At 39.9% G+C, this 12,452-nt stretch overlaps 1 protein-coding gene across 2 annotated transcripts in view; it reads left to right on the plus strand.

Moving 5' to 3' along the window:
- Positions 1-12,452, plus strand: part of LOC144522356 (neuronal cell adhesion molecule-like) — a 76,363-nt gene that overhangs the window by 56,566 nt on the left and 7,345 nt on the right. For both annotated transcript variants that reach the window (XM_078257363.1, XM_078257364.1), the window contains exons 7-24: positions 591-761; positions 1,317-1,373; positions 2,565-2,676; positions 2,879-3,063; positions 3,253-3,387; positions 3,648-3,791; positions 3,897-4,008; positions 4,088-4,254; positions 5,504-5,651; positions 5,907-6,031; positions 7,178-7,279; positions 8,226-8,423; positions 8,716-8,786; positions 9,043-9,268; positions 9,421-9,536; positions 9,633-9,837; positions 10,418-10,540; positions 10,959-11,135. In XM_078257363.1, the coding sequence (XP_078113489.1) occupies positions 591-761; positions 1,317-1,373; positions 2,565-2,676; positions 2,879-3,063; positions 3,253-3,387; positions 3,648-3,791; positions 3,897-4,008; positions 4,088-4,254; positions 5,504-5,651; positions 5,907-6,031; positions 7,178-7,279; positions 8,226-8,423; positions 8,716-8,786; positions 9,043-9,268; positions 9,421-9,536; positions 9,633-9,837; positions 10,418-10,540; positions 10,959-11,135 (2,574 nt within the window). The remainder of the gene's footprint in view (positions 1-590; positions 762-1,316; positions 1,374-2,564; positions 2,677-2,878; positions 3,064-3,252; positions 3,388-3,647; positions 3,792-3,896; positions 4,009-4,087; positions 4,255-5,503; positions 5,652-5,906; positions 6,032-7,177; positions 7,280-8,225; positions 8,424-8,715; positions 8,787-9,042; positions 9,269-9,420; positions 9,537-9,632; positions 9,838-10,417; positions 10,541-10,958; positions 11,136-12,452) is intronic.

Here is a 12,452-nt window from a genome sequence, read left to right on the forward strand (position 1 = left end):
GGTAGAAGTTTAGTAGTATATAGCTTTGCAGATAATTTTGGTTCAGTTGACAAAAAATCTCACCACAAGGTCCACTTAGTAGTTGTTCTGGAGCTTCCTCAGTAGATGGCTTTTCATAGTTGAAAATGAAAATGTTTTCAAATTAACTTTTTTACGAGCCACTTGTCATCCATGTTGTCTAACAAGTTGAGATTGAAAGTTCATTCGTCCTTAGAAACAACAAATGCAAAACGCTCTCACCACAATGTCCATTTAGAAACTGTGGTGGAGCTTTCAAATAACTCCATCTGCTGAGTAAGATTGTGTGATTCAATTGAATGTTTAGCTAATAAATGGACCTTTTGTGGTGAGGTTCAGAGTTTTTAAGTTGTCTCTCTATGAGATGTATGCCTCTTTCCAAACAGTGTCCTAGTTACTTTGGAAATCCACAGAACACGCTGTCAATAAGGACTTTTTCTTCAGTAGAACGATGTTCCAATGAAAACTTTAAGACCACACAATAATCTTTCAACCAAACGTTTACCTTTACGTACAGTTGCATGTATTGAAATTGTTGTATGCTTCAAAATACTAAATGCTGTACATTTCAGACTTCCAGAGGCTGCCTCAGAGCAGAAGGGTGTCCCAGTCCCTGAATGGAGACCTTTACTTCTCTAATGTACTGCGAGAGGATTCCAGGAATGACTACATCTGTTACGCCCGCTTCCCGTACACACAAACTATCCAGCAGAAACAACCCATCACCGTCAAGGTCCTCAATCGTAAGTATGACTGTGTGTGTGTGTGTGTGTGTGTGTGTGTGAAGAGAATAAACCAAAATAAAGGAAGACAATTTAATGAGTTAGCATGACTGAGATGACTGGAGTGTAATTTTATGTGCAATGAGAGGCAGTTCATTCACAGTAGTATGTGCTAGAATGACTGCGTAGGAGTGAAACTGCATTTCCTATCTCTGATCCCATCCTCAGAGACGCCAGTGGTCGTCATCCCACTGAAAAGACATATTGTCAGAGCTCTCATGGCTCCCAGCACTATCTGCCAGGCAGGCGTTCATTTTATTACTTCTGTGAGACGTTCTGTACACGCACTCTCTACCATCAACAAAGACGGCTCTCATTCAGTGTAGCATTTTGCAGTTGACATGACGGCAATCTGTTCCCACAAAATTCTTGACTATTATTACTCATCTCCGACTTTTGAGTCATTTGAAAATTTTGTTTTAATTCTGAACACTCTCATGTTAAGTTGTTGTTTTCCCCCCCATGTGTCTGATGATTTCAACTTGTTGCGTGTTTGATTTTTCTGTTGTGTTACAGTGGATGCAATCAATGACACAATGGCAGCTTTTTACAATGACACTGATTTATTTAGTGGTGAGTTTTGGCACCTCCTAGTGTTTACCTCCCCAACCTAAAGCTCAAAACTCTAGTTTTTACCCACTAACACTAACCCTTCATCCCCAAGGCTTTTAACAATCTCACAGATTTATTTAGGGTTGAGATGTGGCAACCCCTAGTGCTTACCCCCCGACTTACAGCTCTGAACTGTAGCTGTTACCCACTAACCCCTAAATCCATGAAGTTAATTCTCTATCCCTCTGCCACTCCTGCTCTATCCAATCAAAGCCCTTTTCGATAACTATTCATTTCCTCCTATGATTTGCTTAAACCACCACTGCATGATGATTCCAATGACGACTGAGCGGATTGTGTAACTTTGACATGTAACAACATCTGTGCAGGCTTGATCTTTGCCAACTTTGCAATCATATATTATAATAATTCAAACATATTAAAAATGTAATCTGATTGATGATAAACAATACATTTCCTCATAGCACAACTCCTTAAAATATAGAAATGTTAAAATTCTTCCTTTTTGCTGCAATCTTTATTTTCAAAATCACTCTTTCGCCGCTGCACTGCCAAATTTTAGAACACACCTAGCTGTTAATCTCTCTGTCACCAATCATTTTTATCTCATTTCATTTCTCATTGCTTAAAAGATCTTTTGGTTTGTCCTTGTCTAAACATTACCACACATTTTCATACCCGAAACATGCAAGCAGTTTGATTCTCATCATTTTTCTCACATGCCAGGGTGTCATCATACACATTTAGTCTGTCTTTTTATTATTGATTTAGCAGATTACTTATTTACCAATTCAGTAGTAGAAAACAGAGCTTCAGTCTCTAATTCTCACTTCTATATTAGATTAATTTTAGTCTTTATTATAACCCAGAGGGCAATTAATTGGCTATAAACACCCACAGAAAGCAATGCAATAAAACACAACATGACAATAAAATTTACATCTTACCATAAAATATGAGAATGTGGTCTGTAATGAAGTGGCTCAATGCCCGTGCATTGCAGATCCACTGTAGAAGAGAGGTTTCATTATACCACAAAGTGAAGAGATGAAAGAATTGTGAATATGAAGGGCCTGGTTCGGGCCTGGATCTTCACTGTTTGGCATATGCAGAAATATGGTAATAGTTTTCTGTGTGTGTGTGTGTGTGTGTGTGTGTGTGTGTGTGTGTGTGTGCGTGTGTGTGCTATAGAAGACCCAGCAGATGAGAGAAAGCCAACCTTCCTCATCCCATCTGGCCCCTCCAGCTCCAAGATGGTGCTGAGAGGACAGGTGCTGGAGATGGAGTGTATTGCAGAAGGACTGTAAGTGAAAGAATCTGCCAATACTTCAGCTCTGAAAGCCTCAAGTGCCCACCTGCTCAAGTGTCATCATCACATCACTCTTTGTCTTTGTCTTTGTCTCTTCCCTCTCTCTCTCTCTCTCTCTCTCTCTCTCTCTCTCTCTCTCTCTCTCTCTCTCTCTCTCTCTCTCTCTCTCTCTCTCTCTCTCTTTCTTTGAATCCAGGCCCACCCCTGAAATCTCCTGGACCAAAAATAGCGGCGATCTCCCAGCTGATCGCACATCTTACCTGCACTACCAGAAGACCCTACGTATTGTGAACGTGTCAGAATCAGACGCAGGAGATTACCGCTGCACCGCCAGGAATGAGTTTGGCTCGGTGTACCACACCATCCGTGTCATGGTCAAAGGTGTGTCTGTGATGAAGCGCACGGTATTCCATCAGGCCATTCGTTCACCATGTGGCGACACAGTCAATCCTTCTTTCTGTCTCTTCATACTTCCTCCATCTCATAATTGATTTATGCACAGATGCCAACAGGGCAGTGTGTTCAGCGATTAATTCTCCAGCCTTCTCCTGCACTCTGTTCTATTTTCAGCTGCTCCGTATTGGATCAGTGGCGCCCCCAGGAACCTTGTCCTAGCTCCAGGAGAGGACGGTGTGCTGACCTGCAGGGCCAGTGGCACGCCCAAGCCCTCCATCACCTGGGCTATGAATGGCATCCCCATAGAGAGTAAGTGCATCCTGTTCCTTTGTCATCATGGCCTCTTTAATTTTTTTTTATAAAAGCTGAGAATTGTTTTATTTCATTATTTGAGACAGGATTTTTGTTTTTCAATTACAGAGTTGTAAAAATTTGGTTTACTACCAAAACAATACTAAATACAAAATATAAAATACAACCTAAAATGACCAAAATTATTATTTAGATGAGGAAATATCTTAATTTAAAGAGACAGAGTTACATCTGTAACCCTTGTTATCCACGAACAGATTCCCCTAAGGATCTTAGCAGAAAGGTGGAGGACGACACCATCATCTTCAGTGTTGTGCAGACTGGATCCAGCGCCGTCTACCAGTGTAATGTCTCCAATGACTACGGTTACCTCCTGTCCAACGCCTTTGTCAATGTGCTCTGTAAGTTCATTACACAACATCCAGTTGTTTTAGAATGCTGTTTTCCATTTACATTGATGTCCGTAGTGTAATAACAAGGCAATAATTGCTGCTGCTTCACTGCAGCGGAGCCGCCTAGAGTGCTGACACAAGCCAACAAAGTGTACCAGGTCATCAAAAATCACCAGGCCCTATTAGACTGCGCTTCCTTCGGGTCACCCATCCCTAAAATTACATGGTGAGTTAATGAACTTTTAACAGAGGGAAGTGTTTTATGTATGTTCAAAAAGCTCAAAGCGGCTGCCTCTCTCTCTCAGGTTCAAAGACAGTCGGTCCAGCACTCTTGATGGAGACCCTTACATCCACCATGACAATGGGACTTTAGAGATTCACGTAGCTCAAGCCCACAATAGTGGCAAATACACCTGCGTGGCCGGAAATACCCTTGGTATCTACGAGAATCACGTCTATTTGGAGGTCAAAGGTGAGAATGTTTCTCCACTGAAGATCCTAATAGATAGTGCTATTGCAGTGTGATATTTGTGATAAAAGCTAGAACAATTTTGGGTTAAAAGTAAAAATATCAAACATGTCTGGTTACAGTAAGTCCAAAGTAGAACCAAGACTAAAAACAGGAAAAGAATCACCTCTCAATGATTTTTCAGGTGAATATTGTTTACAATCACTGGGTTCTTATATCTGCTGACGCATTTCCACATGAAGCCTTTATCAGAGCAGATATGACAGGGGTGACCTCTCTTTTAAAGGAATGTAAACAAGCAACAGAAAGAAATTGCATGAAGATCCACAAACAAAGTAAATAAAAGTAAAAACATAGAAAAGTTTTGTTGTGACGTTTACTGCAGTAGGCATTTCTCAGTATCTTAAACGTTTTATCAACTAAATGATTAATTGCTAAATCCCCAAATAAACTGTGTTAATGAAAATAATAGTTGCAGCCCTAATATTAACCTGTGAAATCAAGCCCTTTTACAAACACAGCAGAGTGTATAGCAGACATCTTCAACACGGGGTCTGGGACCCCTAGGGGGCTTCAGAGTCACAGGAAGGGAGGCCTCCAAATTATTGTCTATTTTTGAAAGTTAAAAACAATAAATGAAAATGTCTGAACATAATTCCCACATATTATTAAAATATTATTAGGCTCACTGGCCTAAAGGTAAGGTAGCCACTAAGATAGCCATCCACAGATACAGTTATCCTTAAAAGATTCACTGTGCCCCATAAAAGATGATTTATAAAATCATGCCAACAATTAATATTTTAATAGCTTAGTATTCTATGCACTAAAAAGGTATGTGTAAAGGCTTTAGGTCAAGATAGCTAGGCTAAGATAGCCATTCACAGATAAATCCTAATCCTAAGGATTCACTGTGCCACATGTATGTGTAATGTTAAAAGATGATTTTTTTTAAATCATGCCGACAATTATTATCTTAATAGCTTAGTATTCTATGCACTAAAAAGGTATGTGTAAAGGCTTTAGGCTGCCTGCACGTTATTGTAGGCCCAGTTTAAAATGCAACTTAATTCTATACAATATATGTAATAGGTGGTCCCTGCTCCATCTCTCTTTCAGTTAAGGGGTCCTTGGCTTAAAAAACGTTGAAGACCCCTGGTGTATAGAATATTTGTTCCCACTGGTGAGGCTTATTGTTTTGATTCTTTACATTTTAGTCAATTCAAAATGAACCTTCTCTACCTCCCATCAGATCCCACCCGAATCCTGAAGCAGCCAGACTACAAACAGGTCCAGAGGGGCAGGTCTGTAGTGTTTGAGTGTAAGGTGACATACGACCCCTCACTCCAGCCCACCGTGACCTGGCTCAAAGACGACGGAGAGCTGCCCGATGACGAGAGGTCAGAGCCGTCTGGCAATGTGTCGCTTCTTAGACCGTTAACCCTCTCTACATTACTTATAATGGATCTAGCCAGTATCTCATCATCAATCTTACCTTTAATGAAATTGTGCTGTTACATATAATGGTGGATGTTTGTTTCTGTTTCGTTACTAATGCAAAGGCTTTCTCGTCCTAGCTTGGACGCTTGATTCTTAGTTTTACTGCTTGATACAGTCAGATGCAGTGCTAAACTGGATGAATGCTTTGTTTACAGATTTATAGTAGGCTTCGACAGCCTCACCATCACTGATGTGACAGAGAACGATGCAGGGGTGTACACCTGCATCATGAACACCACTCTGGACCATGATTCAGCCAGGGCTGAGCTCACTGTTGTCGGTATGTTCAGCTTTGCAGAAGCTCAATTTCACCGACTCATAAAACAAACTCACAAATTATTAAAGTGTACCCTCTCTCCATCTCAGCTCTTCCCAGAAAAGTAATTCTGTCCAATAACTAACACAAGAGTTTGCCTTTCAGTCCTTCAAGGTTAATTGCCTGAGAGTTTACTTAATGGGTTGGAGCGGATTTAGTCAGCTATCGTGTCAGCAGCATGAATATTTGATTATCGTCTTCTTCGTGAGCCAGATAATCTTCTTTGTTTTCTTATGGCTGACTGACCACTAAACTCCCTATTTCACTCCTGCCCTCCTACCTGGCAGGGGCCACGCCAACACCAGCTGTTGTCTACGGTAAACCTGCAGCACACATGAGCACCCAGATGTGCAATGCTGACATGGGCTTGTGCTGTTTGTTGGATGTTTCTGTTCAGTGAAGCATGTTGTGGCCTGAATCATTTCTTTTTGACAATCACAGAGCATTTTTTATTTTTATTTTTATTTACCAACATTTATTTGTTTTTGTCTTGAAGGTGTTTAAGTTTTTCTTTTGAAGAAATTATGTTTTTCCATTTTTACAAAAGTGCATACAGTTTGAATATATTAAACACTAAAAATGGAGGCAAAGAGGAAGTAATTTCTACTCACATTTCAATGCAATGATAATTTGTAAAGCAGACATCTCCTCATTGCACCACTTGCGATCTTTTCAAATGCGCCATTTGCTCATCGCTCATTTATTCCAAGCATGTGTTCCACTTTATCATCACAATTCCAAAACATGATTATCAATTTAACCACTCTACTGAGCCCGAGACGATTTCATGCAGAGTGGTTAAGGAAGATGCTCAGTTGAGCATCAGTCGTTTTCATATGCATAATGCAGTGTCTGCATGTGTATCATAGGGCACATAGCATCGTAAAATGCAACATTTGAAGAAACAGAGGAGTAACTGAAAGGTGTGCTTGGTTGAACCAGCATATTTAGCATTTATTATCATTCTAGTATCACAAAAACACGCATGTATGTAACCAGATATCCCCTTTTGTTTTTGCTTCATCTTCTTGTGGCATGAACCCCTTTTTATTCTGTAACTGTAACTGTAACTGTGTGTTGATGTTGCTGCCTGTGCTGTATTTCCCCCAGAGCGACCCGACCCCCCAACTGACCTGGAGCTGACGGACAAGAAAAAGAGGAGTGTTCAGCTCACTTGGACCCCTGGGGATGAACATAACAGTCCTATTCAGAGTATGCCTTAAGTGTGTGTGTGTGTGTGTGTGTGTGTGTGTGTGTGTGTGTGTGTGTGTGTGTGTGTGTGTGTGTATTTTTGTCTGTTTGGGATTCGTGTTCAATGACCTTATCCAAATGACACTTCACCTATTTCACACATGAATAAAAACAGTTGTATTATCTTCTAGTGGAAAGCCTGCATTAAAAACTTGTGGTTTGAATGAAGTGAGCATGTACTGTAGGAGGCAGGGAGGCACTAATTAAAGATGCTTTTAAGTTGCATAATGGAAATTGTAGGGTCGGGTCCAGAATTTGACCCATACTAAGGACTAAAAGTCAGGATATCTCCGCCTCTGCTGCCTCGATTTGATAAAAAAAAACTATCTCTGATGAGCAAAACGAAATCACTGTAGTACCCCTTTGATTACCGTAATCACGTCTTTGGCATTTAGCTGGATATGTGAAAAAAATCTGACTGATCTTCAAAACTTCAGGCTCCATAATTACAATCAACTAATAATATAGTGATAGTCAAAAAGTAAAAAATCTTCAAATCTGTCTTTTGGAGAAAGAAAAACAGTCCCCCTTATAGGCCTGAAAAGAGGCTGTAAATAGTTTGTAGTTTCTTCACTGATAGAGGACAACTGAGGTCCATTTGAAATCAATGGAGTCCAATGGTGACAAGTTTTAACAGCTTAACAAAATACCAAAATGTCTAGAAAAGTCTCAAACCACTACTATAGCAGAATCTACTTCTCATGGCTAAATCCACAATTTGCATTAAGCCTCAATGCACTGCCAGGAGTAAAATATTGACTCATATTTTAGCAAACCTTTTTTCTTTTTGAGTGACAGTATCAAAAATAACTTCAGGGCAATCATTTCAGTTTTGCAAATATACTGTTAGGCCGTGTATGAAGTGTTCAGTTATGTACAATACTTGTCTTTTTCTTATTTTACACAGAATTTCTGATCCAGTATGAAGACTCACTGCACCACCGAGGTCACTGGCATAATCTCACTGAGGTCCCTGGAACCAAGACGACAGCTCACCTCAAGCTGTCACCCTACGTCCACTACACCTTCAGAGTTTTGGCCCTCAACTCTGTGGATTTCAGCCACCCCAGCTTCCCCTCCAGAATGTTCAAGACAGAACCTGCAGGTACAGGCCACCTCAGCCCTTTTTGTCTTGATTCTGGAGTTTCTGATGGCCTTGTTTAGTCTCCTTCTGTAAAATGTATTCTTTCGTGTTTTAATAGTACATAGACAAATCTGCTGATGTTTTCTAAATACAAATGGATGTATCTTAACTGTTTTGTGAGTAAATATATTAAAGTAAGATAGCATATGCATCAGCATTTTGTTGAAAGCAAATCAGTATGTTGATCTGATCTGAAAGGGTTTTCTTTGGATAACATTTCATATTGTCTTTATTATTTATTTTTATTTTTTAGCTCCGGACGAGAACCCAACAGGTGTACATGGATTTGGAACAGAACATGATAATCTTGTAATCTCATGGAAGGTAATGAAGTTTTATGAAGCTATCTGTTTTAATCCTGAAGCATTTACTGTTGTCCAAGGAGGACCAGGAAGCATAAAAGTGTCCTTGTACTGTGAAGCACAATTTTGTTATTGCCTGGCCTTACAAGCTTTTATTTGGTTCCTAATGTTCTCTCTTTGTTATTATCCACCAAAAACAAATAAATCATAGTGTACATTCAGTTTTTTGTTTGCAAAAGTAAAGTATTGAAACATAATTTGAATGTTCTCCTCTGCAGCCGCTGACAGGCCTCCAGTCTAATGGTCCAGGTCTTCACTATAAAGTGATGTGGAGGCAGAAGTTGATGGAGAGTGATTGGACCAAAGTGTCTGTGGCTAACAACTCCAAGTTTGTTGTATCTGGAACGCCCACATTTGTTCCATATGAGCTCAAAGTTCAGGCAGTGAATGACTATGGAGCCGGACCTGAGCCTGCTATTGCCCACGGCTACTCAGGAGAGGACTGTGAGTTAGATTGACTCTTTCGACCCTAAAAAAAAGTGCTATGTACAAGAGTCTTGGGTGATGCATTCGCCTGTGTAACCTATCCCATTTACTCAGCATGTTTCCATTTGTATTTAGCTACTGTTGTGTTGTGTTCCTTGTCTATTTTACAGTGCCAGTAGCAGCTCCAGAAAATGTGCAGGCCGTGTTGCTGAACAGTACTCTGTCAGAGGTGCACTGGGATCCTGTGCCCTCCAAATCAATACGAGGACATCTGAAAGGATATAAGGTACCGTACAAAAGACGACATGCAGTGAAACATGTTCACCAAACCCACCTACCATAATACACTCAACACTTACTGTATACTAACTGTATCTTGCAGGTGTACTACTGGAGAGAGCGCAGCCTCCACAAACACAACCCTCATCATGTGGAGAAGCAGATCCTGACCTTCAGTGGGAATCGCACCCACGGCATGTTGCCAGGCCTGCATCCCTTCAGTCTCTACTCATTTAATGTCCGGGTTTATAACGGGAAGGGAGATGGTCCCCCAAGCCACGACCAGCAGTTTGAGACACCTGAAGGGGGTAGGAGAAGGAATACTCTTCCTGTGTTTCTTTCTTTTGTTATTATATCCCAACTGAGATTAACGCTTAATTTGGATTGTCTAGTGTTAACACTTAATATAACACACACACAAAAAAAACAGAAACAATTACCTAGTTAATAATTCTTAAATGCACATCTTCTCCAGCCCCCTTATTGAAAATGAGAACAGAATCTATGAACATGCTAATATGTTCTACTACTGGACACAAAATGTCTTCTACCTCACTGAAAATTCCATTCTCAGTGTATGAGCGCTGGAGGTTTCAAGTCTCCATATCACACTTGTGTACTGTAATTTGCATATTGAACCACGATTGGCTTCCAAACTAGTTTTGTGTCACAAAATCATGCTCATACATGCCTTCAACTTTAAGTCAAGCACAGAACTCCTCCTTCAGCAGACCTCTAGTGTCTAACTCTGCACATATATCATTCTGCACAGTGAATGTTAAACATCCAAATAAATTAAAAATCGATTTTCGATATTACTTTGTAACCATCTTTAGCTGTACTTTGACAAACCTGTATTAGGTTTCATGATTTATGTGTTTTTTGCAGTGCCGGGTGCTCCCACTTCCCTGGTAGTCACCAACACCAACATGGACACTCTAACCCTTGAATGGAATCCTCCTCATGACCGTAATGGACATATCACTGGCTACACCCTCAAATATCAGCCAGGTGAGGCTTTTTTTCTTCAAGACAACAGCTAAACGTTTATGTTGTTGCTTAATGAATGTCACCTTCCTTCATGTAGTTTGTAGTTTTGTATGTCTACTTTTTCATGTCTTATAGTGTCACCCTGTTCAGAGATTATAAGACAGAAAGTAATAAAGATTTAGAGTAGTACTCAAAACATTTTCAGCTAGTTTTTTTGCCTAAATTACGACACAAATTAACAAATCAACTTTTGTCACTCTCGCCTTCTATTCCTGAACCCTACACCTCTGTTCCCCAAATGTTTTCATTTCCACCTTTCTCATCATTGACACTTCAACCCCATCTACTACCCGTCCTCCTCATACCTCTATTCAACTTACTACTTCCCAACTTCCATCCCCATCCCACTATTCTTGTCACCCATGCTCCACCCCTGTAGTCAATAACTCCAATGAGCTGGGCCCAGTGGAGGAGCTGGCCCTGCCCGCCAATGCCACCTCATTCACTTTGCTGAACCTCAAGTACAGCACACGCTACAAGTTTTATTTGAATGCGAAAACAGTCAGGGGAGCAGGCCTGGCCATTTCTCAGGAAGCTGTCACCATCATGGACGAAGGTAAGTCAGCAAATGAAGACAACTAAAAGTAAATTATCTAAATAGTAATCATGTTTCTTCAACTGGAAAGCTGATTAATATGAATTATTTCTATAACCCAGGTAAGAGGATCCAAATAGGACATTCATCTACAGATCAAATGCACAAAGTATGTAGTCCATGCTAAATTAAAGCACATCACACAACTCTACTTCAATCACCAAAGGTTTTTGACTATCTTGCCTTCATCAGTAGGCATATCTTTCTAAAAACATAATGGTAATGTTGTTTTGTAAGCATTAGATTTTTGTGTAAAGTATAAGTGATCTACAGTATATGGATGGACTGGATAAGTAAACCAGAATCAACTTCAACCATTCTGATGAAGGCAAGGCAGTCAAAAACCGTTGCATGGTGTTCTGAAGAGGACTTGTGCGACGTGATTTGTTTGGATGGACTCGCTGCGTGTGTCATCTCAATGTTAGAAATTGTTGGTTTGCATCGAAAAACATTCCTCTAAACACAGACATTTTGTTTATTGTGAAGCATGGTGTTCCGTTTTTTCTGTGTTTTCTGTAAAGTAGCGCAGAAATGGTTAGTCAATTGATTAATTAGTTGTTGCCATCTACAGCAATTTTGAAAATAATTTAAATGTTGTTTTTTTTAAACAAAAACACAAAAACATTTGCTGCCTTCAGCTTTTTAAATGTAAAAATGTGCTTGTTTTATTTGTTTTATGTAATTGTAAATTTTATATTTAGCTGTTTCGGACTGCTAGTCGGACAAAACAAGTTACCTTGAACTGTGGGAAATTAATTTACATTTTGTTACTATTTTCTGACATTTTATAGACTTAACAATTAATCAATTAACTGAATAAATGCTCAAGACATTAATCGAGTTTGAAAATAATTGTTAGCTACAGCCCTCCTGTTATGTCAGAACATGTGTTGTATGTCATGTGTTTTGTGTATGTGAAATCCTCATCATTCTGCCATGTACAATTTACAGTATGAATTGGATTTTCTTTTATTTTTTGCATTTTACAGAGCATGATGTACATAAGCTCTTCATCCATGTCTAGTGGAACATGAGTGTGATCTAGTTGCATTGTTACACAAGCGGACCCATGCTGTTATAAACTCTCAGATTAATCATCTTTTACATTACTCAGCATGACCCACATGAATGTCTTACTGTTACATACAGTGACACAGATGGCAGGGGACTCATCCCATAGTCACCCCCTGTCCTGTTGTTTGTCTGTGTCCCTTCTCTCTACAAGCTCTAATATCACAGGTTGATGTAGATGTGGGCACAGGCACCGTTCGTATCTAG

This window comes from Sander vitreus, chromosome 8 (assembly GCF_031162955.1).
Source record: "Sander vitreus isolate 19-12246 chromosome 8, sanVit1, whole genome shotgun sequence".
Classification (NCBI taxonomy): Eukaryota; Metazoa; Chordata; class Actinopteri; order Perciformes; family Percidae; genus Sander; species Sander vitreus.